This window comes from Acanthochromis polyacanthus, chromosome 2, assembly GCF_021347895.1.
Source record: "Acanthochromis polyacanthus isolate Apoly-LR-REF ecotype Palm Island chromosome 2, KAUST_Apoly_ChrSc, whole genome shotgun sequence".
NCBI classification, from domain to species: Eukaryota; Metazoa; Chordata; class Actinopteri; family Pomacentridae; genus Acanthochromis; species Acanthochromis polyacanthus.
The window spans coordinates 32,589,297-32,614,538 of record NC_067114.1 but is presented as its reverse complement, the minus strand read 5'-3'; the positions used below and the strand labels follow the sequence as shown (position 1 = coordinate 32,614,538).

The following is a 25,242-nucleotide window of genomic DNA, read 5'->3' as shown; positions in this document are numbered from 1 at the left end:
TGAAAGACTCTGTCTCTTCCTCTTCCTGAATTGCTGAGAAAACCATGATTCAAGATCTTTCTCTAAAGACGCATTATTTTTCTTCGCTCTGAAACTTCTTACTTTCTGTTCTCGAGGCAGGCCTCTGGTAACTAAAATTCCTTTAATCATTCTTAATTGAGAATAGATATTTTAGCTCACTTGCAACAAGCTGAGTTCATTTTTGTTTTACTCGCAATTTTTGATAAGAACCAATTAGATCCCGTTCATTGTATTTTAATCGCCTGACATACGCAAAGACTGCACAAAGATTTGCACAAAGACTGCAAATTAGCTGAAGCCAGACATCTTATGTACATCACATTTTCCCTTTGTGGCAATGTTGTATGTATCATCCCTGTCAAATAAATATTAAAAATAAATAAAATAAATAAATAAATAAAATAATTATGTTTGGATGCTTAACAGTAAACATGCTAGCGTTAGCTTAGCTACTTAGCTTCGACTACGCGTGCATTGATTACTGAGTGGTTTAACAAGCGCAATAAGTTGATTCCATTTTTTTCTCTCTCTATTTTTTGTCTGCATATCCGCTCAAAAATGACACCAACCAACCATGGTGTCATTACTTAAACTTCATGCAATTTTTTTTCATATTTGTGACTGTGACCATCACCTGCCCTCATGGCGAATTACCCTATCATGTTTATTTCAAGCTGTTTCCTACATTATGCCATTGAGGGCTGTGCACACCCAAGTGAAACATAAAACAAACACAGGACAGACAAAAAAAGTGAGGCATAGACAGTGTTCTGAGAAAAAAGGTGCATTCTATTTATTTGTGCTCTTTAATTCACACCTTTAAAACCAGTTACAAATCCAAGACCCTTCACAAACACCAGATACAACAGAATCCCAACAGAATCCCTCCCTGACTGGCAAACACTAACCCTGCACTGTGAATGTGACCCACCCAAGTGTATATACAAGTGTGTGTGGTGCAATAAAATTGGGGGCAGGTGAGGCAGAGCAGAGGGTAACGAACCCCCCACTCCAGTCTCCCCGCAAGCCTAAAATGTGAATGTGTATGTAGTGCGTTAAAATTGAGGGAAGTAGTGGCGGGGTGGGGACATAGATGGGGGACCACAGCACAACATTGCACTGGGGCCTGTTCCGTCTAATGACGCCCCACCCCATAACCATCCATTCCCCAGGTAGTGTGGTGCATTAAAATTGGAGGGGAATTGTGGAGCAAGAATAGTACATTTCCACCCCCCCCCCACCCCCCCCAAGGGATGTGTTGTCTGCCCTAGGTGTCTATTTACAAGGTGTATTGTGCGAAGCCAGTGAAGTGAGTTAAGAGGAGCGACCAACGGGGCCCCACCCAGCCAGGTGGAGGGAGATGCGTGCCCACCCAGTGCCCCCCAAACACCCCCCCACCCCTCCCAACAGTTCCAGCACCCCAGCGGGCAGATGGTGTGGCAGGGCAAGACTGTGGCAGGGCTAGGATCACTTGCCCCCCTTCTCTGGAGCCCACCTAGGGTGTCGGGAGGACAAACATTGAATTGGAATGGGCTAGGCCAGAGCACCACCGCGCACCGCACCCGGTCCCCGGCCCCCGGCCCCCAAGCCCCCACCCCCCATCCCACACCCACCTCCCACTCCACCTCCCGGGGAAAGGGCAGAAGGCGGGAGAAGGAGGGGGAGGAGGAGACAACAAGGAAGGAGAGGATAGGCAGCAGAGCAGAAGGATGAGGGGGAGGGAGGAGGGAGGGGGCGAGGGAGAGGGGACAAGGAGGTGGAGGAAGACGGGAGAAGGGAGGGGAGGGGGGAAGAGGGCAAGGAGGAGGAGGGGGAGAGGAGAGGGTACCAAGGGGCACCCAGAGGCCCACCAGACCGGAACCGCAACCGCTAGCCGAAGAGCAACAGGCCATGGGGAACAGCGCCGCTCCAAGCCCCCTGGGCAACACCCCAGCACAGCACCCCCCGCGGGCACCGGGAGACGGCCGAGACGCATGCGCGACCCAGCAGAGACCCGGGGGGCAAGGTCAACCACGTTGAGCCACAGGGGACAGAACCTGGAAAGTTAGCCAAGCATGCAGTGACACCAAGCTAGCCATTCATGCATATAGAGAGAGAATCCTGAGGAGTTGATGACTGTAAGGTGTCGTTGATGTGGCCTGCTCGGTCCTTGCTGACAGCGACTGGGTTCCTAACTGAAGACAATCATTAGTTACACAATGCCAAAGTACATAAGCAGCAACATATATTGGGGTGATGTGGTGGCTCTTGCTAACAGGCAGACACAGGTTATCAGATTTAAATTAAGGGAGTTAATATACAGTGACCATGTGTGTATGAAATTTAACAATTGATTTTTATTTGAAGCAGAGATTTTCTCCATTGAAATGTGATTTATTCGGAGGTTCAACCAGAGGTTGATGTTCAGATTTTGCTTATTTTTCCAGTTAACAAGGATCGTTTTTTTGGTGATGGTGAGGGCTACAAGTAAGGATTGAGATTGTTTGCGTGGTAGGTCCGTTGTTTTGTTTGTTTGTTTGTTTTTTTAAATTCATTTATTTGATAGGGACAGCACATATTAATGAACATATAAATATGTAAATATGTTAGATTATAGCCACAGGCTAATTTCCATCTGTTGTCCCTAGACAGGCTGATGGAGTGGTCACATTAAACAGTAACAGAAAAAATACGTAAAAGAAATCAAAAACATAGAACTCAACTAACATTATACACTTGGATCACAAACAAGGACAGAGTGAAAGAGGACACAGGTGGGACAGGAGAGGACAAAGGGGAAAAAAGGAAAAGGAGAACCAAAGAGGGCAGGGAAAACAAAAGACATAGGACAAAAACTGAAAGGAAAACATTAAATAGTTGGAGATTGTCAGAGCGTGAGCAGTTCCCAACCACAAAGGCAGTAGTGACATTGATCAGTTCATAAATTCATCACAAACACTAAATTTCAAGAAGTTAATCATTTATCATTTACATTTGATACAAAATTCTAAAACTTTAAATTATAAAGGACAGTAGTGCATTGCACATGAATCCATAAAGTGCTTCTCAGTGACTAGGTTATTGCACATTAATCCATAAGGTGTTTTTTAGTGTTATTGATCAATGCTCACATTTTTGATTAGATCTGAGCCACTCCTTTAAGTGACCTTTGAATGTTTTAAAACTCAGGGCCTCCCTCACCAAAGTTGGTATTTTGTTCCATTGCACATAACCTTTATAGGACAGGACATTTTGACCAAAAGCTGTTATCCTTACTGTCACCTCACAGTCAGCCCTGCTTACGGCCCTGGTGATCGGTGAACTGGTTGGTTTGTATTTAATGTAATTTGAAAGAGGTGGCGGTGCCAACCCATGTAAACTTTGTAGATCAGGCAAGCATTTTTAAATGTAATAACATTTTCAAAACTTAATAGATTGAATTTTGTTAGAATGTTACAGTGGTGATAGGAAGACTTTTTTAACAAAAAATTTTAAAGCGCTTTTAAAAAGACTCTCAATTGGTTTTAATGTTAAGCTGCCTGTCAAAGACCAGCTAGTAATACAATAGCCTATGTGTGAGAAGATCATACTGTGCAGAAGCATCATGGCAGCCTGATTAGTCATCGACCTTCTAATTTGATTGAAGTTGGATACATTAAATTTAATTACTTTAGCTAACATTTTGATATGACTTTTAAATGAAAGAGTAGAGTCCAAAAGCACTCCTAAGTATTTAAACTCCTGGACTAACAGCAGTTCGGTGCCTCCAAAATACACATTAGAATGAGCAACATTTAACGCTTTTTTAGAGAAAAACATACGGACAGTCTGTTGCATATTTAAGTGCAAGCAAGACTGTTTGAGCCAACTTTGAATGTGAGTCAGCGCTGATGTTAGAGTTTGAGCTGCTGTCTCAGCTGATTTAGCACCTGTATAGATCACCGCATCGTCAGCATATAGTTGTATGTTCACATCTTTACAAACATCTGGAAGGTCATTTTCGAACAGCGGGAATAATATAGGCCCCAAGATAGATCCTTGGGGCACACCAAAAGGACAGGAGATTTAACTCCATTTTCTATGGTGGCTTGTTTTCTATTTGATAAATAGGATGCCATCCATTTTTGTGCTTGGTCAGAGAAATTAAAGGATTTCAATTTTGACAGCAGAATGTCATGATTTACAACATCAAAAGCTTTCCTCCGATCCAGGAAAACTGCTCCTACAAAACCACTTCTGTCCAAACTACTTTTCACCTTTTCCAGAAACATTGTTATGGCTGATTCAGTTGAATGATGTGAATGAAAGCCGAACTGCATGGGATGCAAAGGAGTTTGGCCACTTTGAAGATGTTGAATTAGTTGCCTTGCAACCCATTTTTCCAGAACTTTAGAAAAAACTGATAATATACTAATTGGTCTGTAATTGTTTATGTTATTTTTATTGTCCGTTTTCAAGATAGGGGTAATTGTGGCCATCTTCCACATCTGTGGTACAGTGGAATGCTTAACAGAGAGATTGATTAAATGTGTGATTGGATGTGCCAGTGTCATTTTATGAGTTTTTAAAAAAGCTATGTCATAGCCATGATGGTCTTTGGCCTTTGAATTGTTCATTTCATTTATTATGTTTACAGTTTCTGCCTCAAGATATTGATTTTAATTGAAAGATTTGACTGCGAGTTTGACCTGGAATATCACCTAATATTTCCAATGATTTGAAACACGTAGCTATTTCTTCAACAGAGCGTATGAAGAATAAACTCAATTCTTCTGCTAATACTGCAGGATTGTTAATGAGTTGATTATTAATTTTTAATTCCAAAATGTTTTCTCCTTTTTTATTGTGTCGCCTTAAAAGTTTGTTAATATTCTGCCAAATTTGTCTCCCATTTCCATTTGCTTTTTCCATTATTGTGACAAAAAAATTTGCTTTGGCTCTTCTCATTTCTGCTGTAACTTTGTTTCTCATTATTGTAAACCTCTGTCTGTCTGTAGTCAACCCTGATTTTATTGACTTTTTCAGAAGCTGATCCCTTGTTTTCATTAATTTTAAACAATTTGAGTTCAGCCATGGGACAGAATTGGATTTGCTTTTCCTATGCTTCATTGATTTTGCAAATGCACAGTATACCTGCTGAATTTTATCATGAAATAATTCTGCATAAGTCTGAACATCATCACAAATGTTGTTAAGTTGCTGAGTAAACACAGGCTTGGAGATAAAGGAATCGTGCAGTCCAAGATTGCGGAAAGCTTTTCGGAGACGTTAGTCCAGAAATTTTTAACGAGGGTGCACAGCCATAGAGCATGAAAATAAGTATCAGCAGTGTTCTGGGAGCACTGGAGACAGATGTCAGAGTCGGAGAATCCTATTTTCTTCATCATGTATTGAGTGATATGTGTTCTATGGAGTATTTTGTATTGAATGAGTTGTAAGTTTGTGTGTTTTGTCATTTTAAATGCATTACCACAAATTTGAGTCCAGAAGTCTGGTTCTGGAGATATAGATAGGTCTGCCTCCCATTTAGAGATGGGTAAATATATTGTATCAGTGCTTGAGAGTAGCTTATATATTTTAGAGAGGGTTTTAGTTGTTGTCAGAGAAAGCTTTGTGATAGCTTTAGCTAATGCAGACGGCTGGAGCGTGCCTTGAAGTGTTGGGATTCTTTTCTTAATAATATTTTTAACTTGTAGATAATGTAAAAAAAATCTCATTTTTTATTTTGTATTTTTGAAGCAAGTTTGTATATGACATGAATTTATCTGAAAAGAAGTGGTGAAGATGTGTAATTCCATTCTGCTCCCAAACAACTAAATGAAGCGGCTGATTGTTAACCTGAAAGTCAGGGTTGTGCCAAATGGGAGAGAACTCACAGGGCTCCAATTTGGAGTTTGTAATTTCTAATGCCTTCCACCAAGTGGTCAAGGTGGAGGAAATCATTGAGTTTTTAAAACAGTTGTGTCGTTTGATGGATGTTGTAATAAAGAGTATGTCTAAAAAGTCTGATGCTGTTGCAGTCCTTCTGTTCTAATTCTAACAGTTGGCATCTCTGTTAGGTTGTGTCCATCGAATAAGATATTGTAGCTGGTTAGCTAAATAATAATGCATAAAATTTGGTGCCTCTAGACCTCCTTCGGATTTACTTCTCTGAAGAGTAGATAGACTGATTTTTGCTTTTTTATTATTCCAGTAGAATTTTGTGATAGCCGAGTCCAGCGAGTGGAACCAGTTGGACGTTGGTTTGAATGGAATCATTGAAAAGAAATAATTTATTTTTGGTAGGATTTTCATTTTAATAGTAGCTATTTGTCCCAGAAGAGATATAGGGAGATTATTCCAGCGCTGTGGGTCACTGCTGATATTATGCAGTAGTGGGGCATAATTTAAGTGAGTTAATTCAGATAATTTAGGTGAAATTTTCATGCCTTAGTATTTTAAATTGCCTGTAGGGAAAGAGTAGTGAGGGTCCTGGTCTGCAGGATTCCATGAATTTTCTGTGATCAGAAGTAATGTTGATTTTGTCCAATTTATGGAATAATCTGATAACTCTGAAAATTTAGTTATTAAGTTAAATACTTCCCTTAATGAGGTAGCAGGTTCTTCTAAATAAAGTAATATATCGTCTGCATATAAACTAATTTTGTGTTCTGTTGCCCCAGAGAGGATTCCTTGGATCCTGACATCCTGGCGCACAGCTGTTGCCAACGGCTCAATGAATATCGCCAATAATAGAGGAGAGAGTGGACAGCCCTGTCTGGTGCCTCTCTGTAAGGTGAAGGTCTTTGAGGGGATTCCATTAGCAGTGACAGTAGCTTTGGGAGAATCATATAGTGCTGATACCCAGTGAATAAATGACTCTCCAAAGCCAAGTTTATTTAGAGCAGCAAAGAGGAAGGACCAGTTAACTTTGTCAAAGACTTTTTCTGCATTCAACGATATAATAACTGCCTTGTTGCACTGCCGTTGTGACATGTTAATCAAATTTAAGAGCCTTCTTACGTTGTTGGTAGAGTGTCGACCTTTAATAAAGCCAGTTTGATCATTATGAGTAATTGTCAAAATTACTGTCTCTAGTCTAGATGCCAAGGCTTTTGCAATAATTGTGATGTCGGTGTTAATTAGTGATATTGGGCGGTAGCTTGACGGAAGGGTCGGGTCTTTATCTGGCTTTAATAAAAGTTTAACACTAGGAAGACTGCGAGGGGATCTACTGGTGTTTTATTACCTTTAAGGACTGAAGAGGGATCATTTAATCCTCCTGTCCTGCTCTGTCTGCCCCGGAATGTGCATTATGCTAATCATGTGGCAACTTCTTGCAGGGAGAACAGTGGAAGGTGTGAACGGTGTGTGTGGGCGGGGGGTGGGAGGAAATATGCTCCCCCTTCCCAGGGAGGATTCTCCTCCTGCCCTGGGATGTGGACTGATCATTACGCTAATTATGTGGCAGCTTCTGGTTTTACCCAGCACACATCTTTCAGCAAGCCTCCTTAGCATAAGCCTGAACCCTACTCAGGTTCCATACCTTATAGTTGTTGATCTGTGCTTGTTTACTGGTGACAATGCACTGGACATAAATTCTAAATTTTTTGTATTCTACTGTGCTTTCAATTTATTCCGATGTTGTAAAACACCCTGTGTACTCGTACTGTGAAGGGTGCTATGCAAATTAAACTTTACTTACTTACTAACCTAGAGAAATTAGCCAAAAAGGAAGAACTAGCTTTTACAGCAACTGAAACTTCATTGCTTCTGACTCTGCCCTTCTTCTTGAAAGCTTGAATGTTCCTGGGTTTTTCTGTAAATATTTTGCATTGCTTAGGATGGATAACCACATATTTATCTTTTTTGTTGAGTGCAAATAAGTCAGAGACACAAAAATAAGAGGATGAAAAATGCTTATTCTAATAGTTTTATATTTTTGAATCAACATTGTAGAAAGCACAAACAATATTTACACAATTTACACATTTACCGTGTGTGTGTCATCACACAACTTTTTCAAAACTGGTCTGCGCAGACCTGGCACTCCCATGGCACTTCTCTTTTGCATTTGCCACACGTTAACTTGTAGCAATGCACACATCGAACAGTAGCAGGGTTCTTTTTGCACCGGTGATGGACTTGGCACTTCTGCCTTTTGCCCGGTTCCACTGGTGTGGCGGCCTGTTTGCGAAGATGGTTTTCCTTTCCAATCTTCTTTGATGTCACATAAGACTTAGCCAACTCACAGGCAAGCCGCATCAGAAAATCTGGCCGCCTTTCCGTCCTTCCTGTGCAGGCTTGATATAGCACATGGGCATTCAGGGCTGCCATGTCAACCATATTATAAAACACACTGACAGGCCATCTTCCTGTTCCTGCCCGTACGCTGTACTGCCGCACCATCTGATCCATGGCGTCCACACCGCATTTAGTGGAGTTGTACTGGGTGATGGTGCTTGGCTTTCTTTTGCGGCTGTCCTCAGTCTGAATCACACTGTGCATGCTGCTCATAACGTAGACTGTCTTCTTCCGGCTGGCTGCGTACACTGTCAGTGTTGCATCAGTTGTTGAAAACACCTGAGTGCTGAACTCACTTTGCTTTATCTCTTGAGCTGAAGGGGGAATTTCTCTGCAAATTTTATTGAGTGTACCAAGAATGGTAGTTTTCCGGCTGCGTAATTTTCTTGCAAGTGAAATTGATGTGAAAAAATTGTCCGTCGTGACAGTTCTGCCCTGATCAAGAAATGGTCCCATCAACTTCATTACCACACTCTCAGACAGTCTCTCCTCTTTGGGACGGCCAGGTTCTTTGCCAACATATGGAAAGACATTGCAAATATACTTTGATTTCAAGTCACACGCCACCCAAAACTTGATACCAAATTTATCCGGTTTTGTAGCAATATATTGCAGAAAAGGGCAACGTGTCTTTGATGGATAAAGTTGTTCATCGATTGTGATGTGCCGACCAGGTCTGTAGAATGTGACACAGTTCTGTCGAAATGATTCCCATAATTCGGAAATAGCTGCAAACTTGTCTGTCTGCACTCGCTCAGCCCGTGTGTTCTTGCTATCAAACCGTAGGTGCTGCATTATGTCTTTGAAGCGGTCTCTACTCATTGTTTCCATAATCCGTTTGTTTCCATACATCTCTGACCAGTTGTCAGACAATGATGGAACCTTAGTCACCCCTCGCCAGATGACAACTGCAATGAAAGCCATTAGTTCTGGAATAGCCATGAACCAATCCACAGTCTCTGTTTCCCTTGCATGCTCAATTGTGCATGCTTGAATGGTACGAAGCATCTGGAGAGTGAGAAAACAGAGGAAGCTTTGAAGGCGAGTTTTGATCCTTATTCTGGCTTCATGTGTTGGCTCTCCTTCTGCAGCGTAAGGTTCAATAGGAGCGAATTTCAGATGTCGTCCAACCTCTTCCTTGCACCACACTGTGCCATCTTTTGCGGTCTCCGTTAGTGCGGTATCCAGCCGTTTTGTCCTCTTCTGGGGAGGGGGAGCGTCTTCCTCTGCAAATTGAACAAATTTATATCGTTAGCAAAGACAAATGTACCAATGTAGAAAATAGTCAAATTATATCACATCTTTTCATTGTTCTGTTTGTCTTTATTCTGAACTCTGTCAGTATTGTGGCCCTTGGTTCAGAAGTTCACATTTTTCGGGCTCCTTCTGTGAAAACATTGATGACCTCTGATCTAAAATGTGTCATTTTTATCTAGAAATTTGTAAAAAATAAATAAATAAAATAAAATAAAAATCTTGAAGTTAAAAAATATTCCCCAAAAGAACAAAATCTTTGAAATTAAATGTGAAGTATTCTGAAACAGAAATTTGATGTTTAAGAAATCTTACCCGAAAACTGCTCCGAGTCAGAATCTGACTGAAGGTCTATGTCCTCTCCATCAGAGTCAAAAGCGCTTGTTTCAGTCAGAATCATTTGCAAAGCCTGCTCAGTAGTGAATCTTCTCTGCATCTTTTTTTTTGGAGAGGTCTTGGAGCAGATGACGAACTGGCAGGTTGTCCACTGGGATCTTGTATGTCTCATATAGCTAATGTAGCTAATGACCACAAAAGTGTTTTTCAGACTTTTTATGCCAATCCCCCCTGGGAAGGGGAGCATATTTCCTCCCACCCCCCGCCCACACACACCTTTCACACCTTCCACACCTTCCACTGTTCTCCCATCCAGAAGCTGCCACATAATTAGCGTCATGATCAGTCCACATCCCAGGGCAGGAGCAGAATCCCCCCTGGGAAGGGGGAGCATATTTCCTCCCACCCCCCGCCCACACACACCGTTCACACCTTCCACTGTTCTCCCTGCAAGAAGTTGCCACATGATTAGCATAATGCATATTCCGGGGCAGACAGAGCAGGACAGGAGGATTAAATGATCCCTCTTCAGTCCTTAAAGGAGTATCCTAAAAGCATAGTCTTGCGAGTGTTAATTGCTGCTGTGTTCATGTGGGGCCGTATGTGACCATTGGTTTTAATTTCTGTTACTAATCTAAAAAACAATGGAGCAAGCATTGACCAGAAATGCTTCAGAAATTCAGACGGGAAACCGTCCGGGCCTGGTGCCTTACCATTAGGCATACTGTCGAGAGCACTGGACAGCTCATTTATAGACAGTGGAGCATCTAGAATATTTTTATGTTCAGTAGTAGGCATATTTAAACTAAACCTAACGAGGGTTGGCTTTGTTATTTTCTGAATATAGGTTCCAATAATAAGTGTAAAATATATGATTAATTTCTTCTGGTGATTGCATATACTCACCAGTTGTCCCTTTTATGGCCTTTATGAGAGATCTTTCCCGATTACATTGGAGTTGGTTTGCAAGAAATTCACCTGATTTGTTATTGTGCTCAAAGTTGTTGTATCTCAATTGTTGTATTATGAACTCGGCCCTTTTGAATAACGTATCATCCAGCTGTGTTTTTGTATTTTGTAATTCAGTCCATATTTGATTATTTGGGTTTGTTGTATATTCATCAGTTAGTTGTTTAATTTTCTTCCAGATCATTTTCTTAACAGCGAGATGTTAAAGCGCCATGTCGGAGGTGGTTTAAAGGTGAGGTCAGTTTGTAAGGAGAGGGAGACTGTTGCATGGTCGCTGATAATAATGGGATGTATTCTTGTAGAAATTTTCTCAACAACAGAATTATTTCTAAGAAAAAAATCAATTCTTGAAAATGATCGATGCACCGAGGAAAGGAAAGTAAATTCCTTCTTGGTTGGATTTTTTAGTCTCCAGCCGTCGCCAAGGCCAAAATCATCCATATATTCCTCTATTACTTTGGCAGATTGTGATTGCCTTGTACGTGTTGTGTTATTGAAGCGATCTACTAATGGATTTAGGACTGTGTTGAAGTCTCCTCCAATGATAACAGTTGAATTTGCTGTTAACGCAGATAGTTGAGAGAAAAATGAATGAAAAAAGGCCGGATCATCATTATTAGGGGCGTACAAATTCCCACTAGTATAAATATAGTTGCCTGAATAATAATGTATCTGCCTTCTGAGTCAACTATTATGTCATTTAAAGTGAAGAGTAGCCTCTTATGAATAAGTATAGAGACTCCTCTTTGTCTGCTGTTATAGGAGGCAGAAGGGCAAGCAGAGAGAGGGGAGGTAGACAAGAAGGTGAACAGAAGGGGGTCAAACATAAAACAGTGAGCCAGTATTCTAAGTAGCCATAGTGAGATTCAATATATATACAGCCATGGCCATAAGTTTGGACACAAGTATCATGATGCTTGTGAATCTTAGAAAATACCACAAAATTGTCACTTACAATACAGTACACAACTCCTGAGAACTATATTAAGTTTCATATTTAAAAAAAAACATCAAAAGAGTTTGGTGTCATTTTGTTATTCTTACCAAATTCGGTTGTGAAAGTACTGCATTTTTTTGTTATTTTCTTCTAATATTATGTTTTGGGAACAAAGTTGTTCCAATTGTTGGAATTTATTGATAATATTATATCCCTTGTTGATTTGTTGACTAATTAAACTGGTGCTGTCAAAAAATATTAGTTATGTTCTGTAATAGACATCAAAACAGACATAGTAATTCATGCTGTGTCCAAACTTATGGCCATGGCTGTATGTACACAATATATACATTATTTTATAATGAATAGACAAAGCTCTTATATTTCACCAGTAGTAATCAGAACAGCCAGGGAGTGGTATTGGGGTCCCGGTACAGTTGGCCGTCGATATAAAGTTTATCAACAACCAACGTAGACTGCTTATCCTTCTGCCCGTTCTGTCTCAGTATGGGAAACAATACCTTCCGCCGCTCGTTGATCTCTCTCGGGAACTGATAGTTCATCCCAAAAGAGGTCCTTTTAAGCTCCCGTCGTTTACTTTTAACTAATTCTTTCTGTTTAAAATGTTCGAATTTAGTAGGACGGGGCTTATTGCCTCGACGGGCTCCGAGCCGGTGGACTCGGTGAAAGGAAATATTATTCACCGTTTCCTGGGGGATTTTTAATGCCATTGTCATGAATTTCTTAATTTCTGTCTCCGGATTATCTGTGGTGCTTTCGGAAATACCAGAAAATATTAAATTGTCCGGCATACTACGGGATTGGACATCCAGTACAGTCTCTTTAAGCGCTTTATTTTCCTTTTTAATCATCTCCAACTGGGTTGTAACAGCCGAGAAGGAGGAACGCAGTTCGGCATTATCACACTGGAGCTCACCTACCTGTTGGTAGGCGTTCTCCAAACTTACTTTTAGGTCCCGGAATTCGTCACGGAGAACGCTGAGAACGTCTAGCTTTTTATTTATGGACTCCAGGATATTAACCGGGATGTCTGCGGTAACTAAGTCGTCTGTATCAGTCGAAGAATTGTTTTTCCTCTTTTTAGAGGGATTGTCGCGGTTCGGGTCCTCCATCACGCAGCTGTAAAAATAAATAATTCAATTCAATTCAATTCAATTTTATTTATATAGCGTGAATTACAGTCAAATCGTCTCAAGACGCTTTACAGAACCCATATGCCTGACCCCCAGAGCAAGCCCAAAGGCGACAGTGGCAAGGAAAACACCCTTTTAACAGGGAAACAAACCTCGAGCAGAACCCGGCTCTATATAGGGGGGACCCATCTGCCTGCTGGCCGGTGGGTTGAGAGGGACAGAAGAGGGCAAGGGGGAGGGATGGGAGGAGAGGGAGGGGTGGGAAAGCATGGAAAACACAACACACATTTGGATACATGTGTGACAGGATATGTGACACAAACAAAGTATAAGCTAACATTGAAAACTGACTCATAGTTTACTCTTATGATGTATGGCTCTGACATTAAATATACTCCATATATAGCTAGCAGTAAAATTCAAACAGTATGTAAGTTAGCATAACAAGTATAGTGAAGGCGATGCAGAGTTGACTGGTGGAAAAAGGGGAGTTGGAAGCAGAGGGCTGGAGGAAGGTCAGCAGCAGCATCCCACAGTGGACATGGTGAAGACTGGACCAGTTGGTGGAACATCAACCGCAGATCTGAAGCATCCAGCTCTGGGACCAGGGACACTCGGAGAAATAGCACAGGGGGAAACAGAGTGAATGTACTGCAATAACGGTATACATATTAAACGTAAAGGTAGCTAGAGAAGGGCTCAGTGCGTCAAGAAAAGTCCCCCAGCAGCCTAGGCCTATAGCAGCATGACTAGGGGCAGAACGAAGGGACGTCCAAGAGGGAGTCAGCTGTGCAAATGAAGACACAAGCCGAACCCCTGTGGGTCACCCAGTCAGCCCTAACTATAAGATTTGTCAAAAATGAACGTTTTAAGCCTGGTCTTAAAAATAGAGAGGGTATCTGCCTCCCGAACCCAAACTGGGAGCAGGTTCCACAAGAGAGGCGCCTGATAACTGAAGGCTCTGCCTCCCATTCTACTTTTAGAAATTCTAGGAACAACAAGTAAGCCTGCAGTTTGAGAGCGAAGAGTTCTACTAGGATAATATGGTACTAACAGATCTTTAAGATATGATGGAGATTGGTTAGTAAGAGCTTTATATGTCAGAAGAAGGATTTTAAATTCTATTCTGGATTTAACAGGAAGCCAGTGAAGAGAAGCAAGTATAGGGGAAATATGATTTCTTTTGCTAACTCCTGTCAGTACTCTCGCAGCAGCATTTTGGATCAGCTGTAGATGTTTAAGAGAGCTATTTGGACAACCCGATAATAAGGAATTGCAATAGTCAAGCCTGGAAGTAACAAAAGCATGAACTAATTTTTCTGCATCACTCTGAGACAGGATGTTCCTGATTTTTACAATATTACGCAGGTGAAAAAGGAAGTCCTACAGACTTGCTTTATGTGTGAGTTAAAGGACATGTCCTGGTCAAAAATAACTCCAAGATTCCTCACAGTAGTACTGGAGGCCAACGTAATGCCATCCAGAGTAACTATTTGCTTTGAAAGCAAGTTTCTAAGATGTCTGGGGCCAAATACAATGACTTCAGTTTTGTCTGAATTTAGCAGTAGGAAGTTAAGAGTCATCCAGGTTTTAATGTCCATTAAGACAATCTTGCAGTCTGGCTAACTGATCAGTTTCATCTGGCTTCATAGATAAATACAATTGTGTGTTATCTGCATAACAATGGAAGTTAATACAATGCTTCCTAATAATATTGCCTAAAGGAAGCATGTATAATGTGAAAAGTATCGGTCCTAAGACAGAACCCTGAGGAACTCCATGATTAACTTTAGTATGCTCAGAAGAGTTATTGTTGACATGCACAAACTGGAACCTATCTGATAAGTAGGCTTTAAACCAGTCCAGTGCTGTCCCTTTAAAGCCAATTGAATGTTCTCGACGCTGTAATAAAAGTTTGTGGTCAATTGTGTCAAACGCTGCACTAAGATCTAACAAAACAAGTATAGAGACTAGTCCATTATCTGATGCTATGAGAAGGTCATTAGTAACTTTCACCAGAGCTGTTTCTGTGCTATGATACACTCTGAAGCCTCACTGAAACACTTCAAACAAATTATTCCTTTGTAAGTGCTCACATAATTGATTTGCAACTGCTCTTTCCAGAATTTTAGAGAGAAATGGTAGGTTGGATATTGGTCTATAGTTAGCTAACACGTCTGGATCTAAAGTAGGCTTTTTAAGCAAGGGTTTGATGACAGCAACCTTAAAAGCCTGTGGTACATAGCCTGTTACTAGAGAGAGATTAATCAGATCTAACATTGAAGAATTAATTAAAGGTAAAATCTCCTTGAAGAGTCTAGTTGGGATAGGATCTAAAAGACATGTTGATGGTTTGGATGTAGAAACTGTTGAAATTAGTTCAGAGAGACATATAGGAGTGAAGAATTCTAAATATTCATCAGGTCTAACAGCCAATTCAAAAGCATCTGTGACATTTGTAGGAAGGGTCAGATTAATTTTATCTCTAATCATAACTATTTTACGTGTAAAGAAGCTCATGAAGTCGTTACTGGTTAGAGGTAAAGGAATACAAGGTTCAACAGAGCTCTGACTCTTTGTCAGCCTGGCTACAGTGCTAAAGAGAAACCTAAGGTTGTTCTTGTTCTCCTCTATTAAAGATGAATAATAAGTTGTCCTGGCATTACGAAGAGCTTTTTTATAGATTACTAGACTATTTTTCCAAGCCACATACACTTCCTCTGAATTAGTGGAATACCACTTTCTTTCCAGCTTTCGGGATGCCTGCTTTAAAGTCCGTAGCTGGGAATTATACCAAGGAGCGAGTCTTCTCTGAGATATAACTTTCTTTTTACAGGTGCAACACTATCAAGAGTTGTACGCAGTGAGGCTGAAGCATTATTAACATAATAATCCACTTCTGTGGGGGTAAAATTATATTTGCCTTCTGATTTATCAGTAAATGTTGCTGAAGTAAACAGTGATGGTATTATTTCCTTAAATTTAGATACTGAATTGTCAGACAAACACCTACTGTAATGATATTTGTTCTCAGCTGCTAAACAATCCTTTACTTTAAATTGAAATGTTATCATAAAATAGTCAGAAAGAAGAGGGTTCTGGGGAAATACTGTTAACTCTTCAATTTCTATGCCATAAGTCAGGACAAGGTCGAGAGTGTGATGAAAACTATGAGTTGGTTTATTTACGTGTTGAGAAAACCCAATTGAGTCTAATAATGAATTAAAAGCTGTTGTAAGGCTGCCACTGTCTACATCAACATGAATGTTAAAGTCACCCACAATAATAACTTTGTCTGAACTGAGCACTAATTCAGATAAAAAGTCTGAGAATTGAGATAAAAACTCAGAATAAGGAGCAGGAGGACGATATATCACAACAAATAAAACTGGTTTCTGAGCTTTCAAATTTGGATGAGAGAGACGAAGAGTGAGATTTTCAAATGAGCTATAATCAGGTTTAGGCCTCTGGTTCAATTTTAAACTAGAATGGTAGATCGCTGCTACTCCTCCTCCTCGGCCTGTGATTCGAGGAATATGATAGTTAATATGATTTGGGGGAGTTGATTCGTTTAGGCTAACAAATTCTTCCTGCTGCAACCAATAAATTGCTCGAGGTCCTCCACGTTGGGTGGTACTCCAAATCCGCAGTTTGAGTAAGAAAATATAAATAAGTAAATGCAAGTAATGCGGTGATTGAATTTAATTTTGTTTAGAAAAAAGAGCTGAGAATAGCGAATTCTACTTCAGCAGCAGGGCGCCGCCATGTTGTATTCCGAAATCTCACTGGCGGTCTCACGATAGTCATAGCATAGTCTGCCTTGTGCGGCGGGAATTCGCTGAGCTGCTGTGCAAAGTGTTGATTAACTATATATGTTATCTTCTCAGATGTTGACATGGCAGAGAGCGAGGCGGAGATCGCCTGTTGCCTGGGCACATCCACGATCATGCTACTGGTGGGACCCAATTGTCCCGGATTTCAGGGTGCAACAGTTTGTACAAAACTTCCACATGTCCCGGGAGTCATTTCAGTACATCTGCGACCAGACCAGAGACATCTTGCCGAAAAAGGACACAGACTACCGCGTGTGCGTTCCAGTCTGAAAGCGGATTGCAATTGCCATCTGGAAGCTGGCTACCGGCAGTGAATACAGGACCATCAGCCATCTTTTTAGAGTAGGCCTGAGCACTGTGTTCAACTGCGTCCAGGAATTTTGTAATGCAGTCATCGATGGGCTTCTTCCTGTACACATCAAGACCCCTGATGCAACAAAATTAGTAGAAATGGCACATTTTTTTAAAAGTCATTGGAGAGTGCCACAGTGTGTGGGTGCAGTAGATGGCAGCCACCTGCCAATAACTGCACCAGAAGTGTATCCTCAGGACTACTACAACTGCAAAGGATGGCATTCAGTTGCTCTGCGGGCAGTTGTAGATGACAAAGGACTGTTCTGGGATGTGTGTGTTGGCCTTCCAGGGAGTGTACATGATGCTAGAATACTTAAACAGTCACATTTGTGGAACTTTTTAGGTGATGGACAGTTATTAGGGCAAAACAAAATTACCATCTCTGGCTGTGATGTTGGACATTACCTTATTGGTGACCCAGCCTACCCCATGCTCAAGTGGCTGATGAAGCCGTTTTCTGACACTGGCAGACTGACTCCTGAACAGCACACATACAACTACAGGCTGAGCAGTGCACTATCTGTGGTAGAAATGGCTTTTGGGAGATTAAAAGGACGATGGAGGTGCCTCCTGAAAAGAAATTGCTGCCAGCTGGAGCAGAGCAAGAAAATGGCACTGACCTGCTGTGTTCTTCACAATATTTGTGAGGAACATGGCGATAACCTTGTTGAGGAGCTCCCACACAGACATGTTCACCTACGGCCTTCAGTCCAACCATTATCTGACCACGGTAAACAAGAAGGGACTGATGTTAGAGCAGCTTTAATTAGGGTCCGAGCACCGAGGGTGCCAAGGACAGGCGGTGCAAGGGCACCGACTGTCCAAGGCACCAGCGGTGCCAAGGACCCTATTGAAACCCTAGGGTTTATTATTATTAGGGTCCGAGCACCGAAGGTGCGAAGGACAGGCGGTGCAAGGGCACCGACTGTCCAAGGCACCAGCGGTGCCAAGGACCCTATTGAAACCCTAGGGTTTATTATTATTAGGGTCCGAGCACCGAGGGTGCGAAGGACAGGCGGTGCAAGGGCACCGACTGTCCAAGGCACCAGCGGTGCCAAGGACCCTATTGAAACCCTAGGGTTTATTAGGGTCCGAGCACCGAGGGTGCGAAGGACAGGCGGTGCAAGGGCACCGACTGTCCAAGGCACCAGCGGTGCCAAGGACCCTATTGAAACCCTGGGTTTATTATTATTATTATTAGGGTCCGAGCACCGAGGGTGCGAAGGACAGGCGGTGCCAGGGCACCGACTGTCCAAGGCACCAGCGGTGCCAAGGACCCTATTGAAACCCTAGGGTTTATTATTATTATTATTTTTTTATTTATTTATTTTTTTATTTATTTTTTTTCTCCCGTAAAGTAAATTGGCTGTTTGGCGGCCTTATCATACTCCAAAACGCGTGAAATTTGGCATGCACATCAGGACTGGCGAAAAATTTGATATTTTATGGGAGTTGCGCATGTGCATGGCAAAATGGCTCTATAGCGCCACCTGCAAACTTGAAAAAGTAGTCATTAGGCCAACTGCCACAATGTTTCATGTACAGCTACAATATTTGGTGGGTATATGCAGAACATCAAGACACACCAAAAAGTCAATTACAGCCACGCCCTAAACCCAACAGGAAGTCGGCCATCTTGAATTTGCTGTACATTTGTCAAAATTTATAGCTCCTAGTGGATAAGTCTGAGAGAACTGAAATTTGGCCAGTACATGCACCAGACCTTTCTGATGAAAAGTTATCAAAAACTCAACCAGAAGCCAAAAGGTGTGGCCTTGGCGGAGCCTCAAACAACTGATCCTTCGCCATGAAACAGGAATTGGTGGCTAATTCTTCTCAACATGCTCCAATCTGCCTGAAACTTTACATGTATGATGACAGTCCTGTCCTGATGTCATCCACATAGGGATATTCATTGACAGTCATAGTGCCACCTTGTGGTTTCAGGAAATAGACATCTTTTACACTTTCATGCCCTATTGTTACCCGGTTGATCATATTCACTTCAAATGGAGTGACAACAGCCTAAACACATTGATGATGCATCCCAGTGAAAATGGTGACTTGTCATCAAAGGGCGTGTCTGTGGCGGCCAAACCAATTTCGATGTTTCGCCATGAAAATTTAACGATTCATATCTCAGCTGAACAACATCCTATCTGCCTCAGACTTCACATGCTGGATACCAGGTCCAGTCTGAACACATCCACACTCATAAATTTTGAAAAAGTCATAGCGCCACCTGTTGGTAATAGTAAGTTTAAGGCCTTATATTTTCAGGTACAATGGCCCCAAACTTGGTGATATCATGCTGGAAATTGGTCAGTCGAGTCTTCACCTCTTGACAATCACACACTGTGAAGGGTGTGACATTTCATGCAACGCTGTTGCCGTAGCAACCAAATATCGCCATGAAAAACAAAGTGCTATTTGACAGGTTAGGAATACTCCAATGCTCACAAAAATTACCACACACATCACCATTGACCCAAGGAACAACACTGTATGCATCTCGGCACTGCACATGCTATAGCGCCCCCTACAGTATTTTTAACAAACAGCCCCCCCAGCACATTTCACCTACATCCATGAAATTTGGGAGGCTTATAGAGCACATCAGGACGCACAAAAAAGCCTCTTGGAGCCATGTCCTAAAGCCAACAGGAAGTCGGCCATCTTGGATTAATTGTGAGATTTTTGATGATTTTTCTCATTTTTGAGAGTTAATACCTCCTAGGGGATAATTCCAGGAGACCTGAAATTTTGTCAGTCCACACAGCAGGACTTGGTGATGAAAAGTTATCAAAAGTTCAACCAGAAGCCAAATGATGTGGCCATGGCGACCATCACAGTTTTGATGCTTCGCCATGAAACAACAACTGCTTTATAACTATCCTCTGAATGCACCAATCTGCCTCAAATTTTACATGTGTAATCACAATCCAATCCTGATCACATCTACAGGCCAACATACCCTTTCAGTCGCAGCGCCACCTGTTAGATGGACAGGAAATGCTTTATAAGAAGCCTGTACGTTTTCCAATCAGCCTTAAACTTTACATGACTGATCAGAGTCCAACCCTGATCACATCCACTGTTTGAAATACACTCTCAGTCGCAGCGCCACCTGGTGGATAGACAGGAAATGCTCTATAACTGCTCTGAACATGCTACAGTCTGGCTGAAATTTTACAGGTATGATTGGACTCTGGTCCAGATGCGATTCAGAGGCCGACATACACTCTCAGTCAAAGTGCCACCTGGTGGACGTGCGTGGATTCACCGACCAGCCTGGATGCGAGGACCCGTCCATCGCTGCTTGCAGCTTTAATTATGAGGGTCCGAGCACCGAGGGTGCGAAGGACAGGCGGTGCCAGGGCACCGACTGTCCAAGGCACCAGCGGTGCCAAGGACCCTATTGAAACCCTCGGGTTTATTATTTTTATTTTTATTTTTTCTCCCGTGAAGTAAATTGGCTTTTTGGCGGCCTTATCATACTCCAAAACGCGTGAAATTTGGCATGCACATCAGGACTGGCGAAAAATTTGATATTTTATGGGAGTTGCGCATGTGCGTGGCAAAATGGCTCTATAGCGCCACCTGCAAAGTTGAAAAAGTAGTCATTAGGCCAACTGCCACAATGTTTCATGTACAGCTACAATATTTGGTGGGCATATGCACCACATCAGCACACACCAAAAAGTCAATGACAGCCACGCCCTAAACCCAACAGGAAGTCGGCCATCTTCAATTTGCTGTAAATTTGTCAAAATTAATTTCTCCCGGCAAATGAATTGCCTTTTTGGGGGCCTTATCATGAACCAAAACGCGTGAAATTTGGCGTGCACATCAGGACTGGCGAAAAATTTGATATTTTATGGGAGTTGCACATGTGTGTGGAAAAATGGCTCTATAGCGCCACCTGCAAAATTGAAAAAGTGGTCATTAGGCCAACTTCCACAGTGTTTTATTGACAGCTACAATATTTGGTGGGCATATGCACCACATCAGGACACACCAAAAAGTCAATCACAGCCACACCCTAAACCCAACAGGAAGTCGGCCATCTTGAATTTGCTGTACATTTGTCAAAATTTATAGCTCCTAGTGGATAAGTCTGAGAGAACTGAAATTTGGCCAGTACATGCACCAGACCTTTCTGATGAAAAGTTATCAAAAACTCAACCAGAAGCCAAAAGGTGTGGCCTTGGCGGAGCCTCAAACAACTGATCCTTCGCCATGAAACAGGAATTGGTGTCTAATTCTTCTCAACATGCTCCAATCTGCCTGAAACTTTACAGGTATGATGACAGTCCTGTCCTGATGTCATCCACATAGGGATATTCATTGACAGTCATAGCGCCACCTTGTGGTTTCAGGAAATAGACATCTTTTACACTTTCATGCCCTATTGTTACCCGGTTGATCATATTCACTTCAAATGCAGTGACAACAGCCTAAACACATTGATGATGCATCCCAGTGAAAATGGTGACTTGTCATCAAAGGGCGTGTCTGTGGCGGCCAAACCAATTTCGATGTTTCGCCATGAAAATTTAACGATTCATATCTCAGCTGAACAACATCCTATCTGCCTCAGACTTCACATGCTGGATACCAGGTCCAGTCTGAACACATCCACACTCATAAATTTTGAAAAAGTCATAGCGCCACCTGTTGGTAATAGTAAGTTTAAGGCCTTATATTTTCAGGTACAATGGCCCCAAACTTGGTGATATCATGCTGGAAATTGGTCAGTCGAGTCTTCACCTCTTGACAATCCCACATTGTCAAGGGTGTGACATTTCATGCAACGCTGTTGCCGTAGCAACCAAATATCGCCATGCAAAACAAAGTGCTATTTGACAGGTTAGAAATACTCCAATGCTCACAAAAATTACCACACACATCACCATCGACCCAAGGAACGACACCGTATGCATCTCGGCACTGCACATGCTATAGCGCCCCCTACAGTATTTTTAACAAACAGCCCCCCCAGCACATTTCACCTACATCCATGAAATTTGGGAGGCTTATAGAGCACATCAGGACGCACAAAAAAGCCTCTTGGAGCCATGTCCTAAACCCAACAGGAAGTTGGCCATCTTGGATTAATTGTGAGATTTTTGATGATTTTTCTCATTTTTGAGAGTTAATACCTCCTAGGGGATAATTCCAGGAGACCTGAAATTTTGTCAGTCCACACAGCAGGACTTGGTGATGAAAAGTTATCAAAAGTTCAACCAGAAGCCAAATGATGTGGCCATGGCGACCATCACAGTTTTGATGCTTCGCCATGAAAAAACAGCTGCTTTATAACTATCCTCTGAATGCACCAATCTGCCTCAAATTTTACATGTGTAATCACACTGCAATCCTGATCAATTCCATAGGCCAACATACCCTTTCAGTCACAGCGCCACCTGTTAGATGGACAGGAAATGCTTTATAAGAAGCCTGTACGTTTTCCAATCAGCCTTAAACTTTACATGACTGATCAGAGTCCAACCCTGATCACATCCACTGTTTGAAATACACTCTCAGTCGCAGCGCCACCTGGTGGATAGACAGGAAATGCTCTATAACTGCTCTGAACATGCTACAGTCTGGCTGAAATTTTACAGGTATGATTGGACTCTGGTCCAGATGCGATTCAGAGGCCGACATACAGTCTCAGTCAAAGCGCCACCTGGTGGACGTGCGTGGATTCACCGACCAGCGTGGATGCGAGGACCCGTCCATCGCTGCTTGCAGCTTTAATTATTAGGCTCCGAGCACCGAGGGTGCGAAGGACAGGCGGTGCCAGGGCACCGACTGTCCAAGGCACCAGCGGTGCCAAGGACCCTATTGAAACCCGAGGGTTTATTATTATTATTAGGGTCCGAGCACTGAGGGTGCGAAGGACAGGCGGTGCCAGGGCACCGACTGTCCAAGGCACCAGCGGTGCCAAGGACCCTATTGAAACCCTCGGGTTTATTATTATTATTATTATTTATTTTATTTTATTTTTTTTCTCCCGTAAAGTAAATTGGCTTTTTGGCGGCCTTATCATACTCCAAAACGCGTGAAATTTGGCATGCACATCAGGACTGGCGAAAAATTTGATATTTTATGGGAGTTGCGCATGTGCGTGGCAAAATGGCTCTATAGCGCCACCTGCAAAGTTGAAAAAGTAGTCATTAGGCCAACTGCCACAATGTTTCATGTACAGCTACAATATTTGGTGGGCATATGCACCACATCAGGACACACCAAAAAGTCAATGACAGCCACGCCCTAAACCCAACAGGAAGTCGGCCATCTTCAATTTGCTGTAAATTTGTCAAAATTAATTTCTCCCGGCAAATGAATTGCCTTTTTGGGGGCCTTATCATGAACCAAAACGCGTGAAATTTGGCGTGCACATCAGGACTGGCGAAAAATTTGATATTTTATGGGAGTTGCACATGTGTGTGGAAAAATGGCTCTATAGCGCCACCTGCAAAATTGAAAAAGTGGTCATTAGGCCAACTTCCACAGTGTTTTATTGACAGCTACAATATTTGGTGGGCATATGCACCACATCAGGACACACCAAAAAGTCAATCACAGCCACACCCTAAACCCAACAGGAAGTCGGCCATCTTGAATTTGCTGTACATTTGTCAAAATTTATAGCTCCTAGTGGATAAGTCTGAGAGAACTGAAATTTGGCCAGTACATGCACCAGACCTTTCTGATGAAAAGTTATCAAAAACTCAACCAGAAGCCAAAAGGTGTGGCCTTGGCGGAGCCTCAAACAACTGATCCTTCGCCATGAAACAGGAATTGGTGTCTAATTCTTCTCAACATGCTCCAATCTGCCTGAAACTTTACATGTATGATGACAGTCCTGTCCTGATGTCATCCACATAGGGATATTCATTGACAGTCATAGCGCCACCTTGTGGTTTCAGGAAATAGACATCTTTTACACTTTCATGCCCTATTGTTACCCGGTTGATCATATTCACTTCAAATGCAGTGACAACAGCCTAAACACATTGATGATGCATCCCAGTGAAAATGGTGACTTGTCATCAAAGGGCGTGTCTGTGGCGGCCAAACCAATTTCGATGTTTCGCCATGAAAATTTAACGATTCATATCTCAGCTGAACAACATCCTATCTGCCTCAGACTTCACATGCTGGATACCAGGTCCAGTCTGAACACATCCACACTCATAAATTTTGAAAAAGTCATAGCGCCACCTGTTGGTAATAGTAAGTTTAAGGCCTTATATTTTCAGGTACAATGGCCCCAAACTTGGTGATATCATGCTGGAAATTGGTCAGTCGAGTCTTCACCTCTTGACAATCCCACATTGTCAAGGGTGTGACATTTCATGCAACGCTGTTGCCGTAGCAACCAAATATCGCCATGCAAAACAAAGTGCTATTTGACAGGTTAGAAATACTCCAATGCTCACAAAAATTACCACACACATCACCATCGACCCAAGGAACGACACCGTATGCATCTCGGCACTGCACATGCTATAGCGCCCCCTACAGTATTTTTAACAAACAGCCCCCCAGCACATTTCACCTACATCCATGAAATTTGGGAGGCTTATAGAGCACATCAGGACGCACAAAAAAGCCTCTTGGAGCCATGTCCTAAACCCAACAGGAAGTTGGCCATCTTGGATTAATTGTGAGATTTTTGATGATTTTTCTCATTTTTGAGAGTTAATACCTCCTAGGGGATAATTCCAGGAGACCTGAAATTTTGTCAGTCCACACAGCAGGACTTGGTGATGAAAAGTTATCAAAAGTTCAACCAGAAGTCAAATGATGTGGCCATGGCGACCATCACAGTTTTGATGCTTCGCCATGAAAAAACAGCTGCTTTATAACTATCCTCTGAATGCACCAATCTGCCTCAAATTTTACATGTGTAATCACACTGCAATCCTGATCAATTCCATAGGCCAACATACCCTTTCAGTCACAGCGCCACCTGTTAGATGGACAGGAAATGCTTTATAAGAAGCCTGTACGTTTTCCAATCAGCCTTAAACTTTACATGACTGATCAGAGTCCAACCCTGATCACATCCACTGTTTGAAATACACTCTCAGTCGCAGCGCCACCTGGT

At 42.2% G+C, this 25,242-nt stretch overlaps 1 protein-coding gene across 1 annotated transcript; it reads right to left on the bottom strand.

The window, feature by feature from the left end:
- Positions 1-7,907: 7,907 nt before the first annotated feature.
- LOC127531882 (uncharacterized) lies at positions 7,908-10,109 on the bottom strand. Its single transcript, XM_051942159.1, has 2 exons — positions 9,853-10,109; positions 7,908-9,509 (listed from the first exon to the last, which is right to left on the bottom strand). The coding sequence occupies exons 1-2, from the start codon at positions 10,043-10,045 to the stop codon at positions 8,002-8,004; spliced, it is 1,701 nt and encodes a 566-aa protein (XP_051798119.1). The 5' UTR covers positions 10,046-10,109; the 3' UTR covers positions 7,908-8,001.
- Positions 10,110-25,242: the final 15,133 nt, after the last annotated feature.

Coding starts and splice junctions, on each gene's coding strand:
- LOC127531882 (XM_051942159.1), bottom strand. CDS start 10,045: ATGAGACATACAAGATCCCAGTGGACAACCTGCCAGTTCGTCATCTGC. Junction 9,510..9,852: donor TGACTCGGAGCAGTTTTCGG/GTAAGATTTCTT, acceptor TTCAATTTGCAG/AGGAAGACGCTCCCCCTCCC.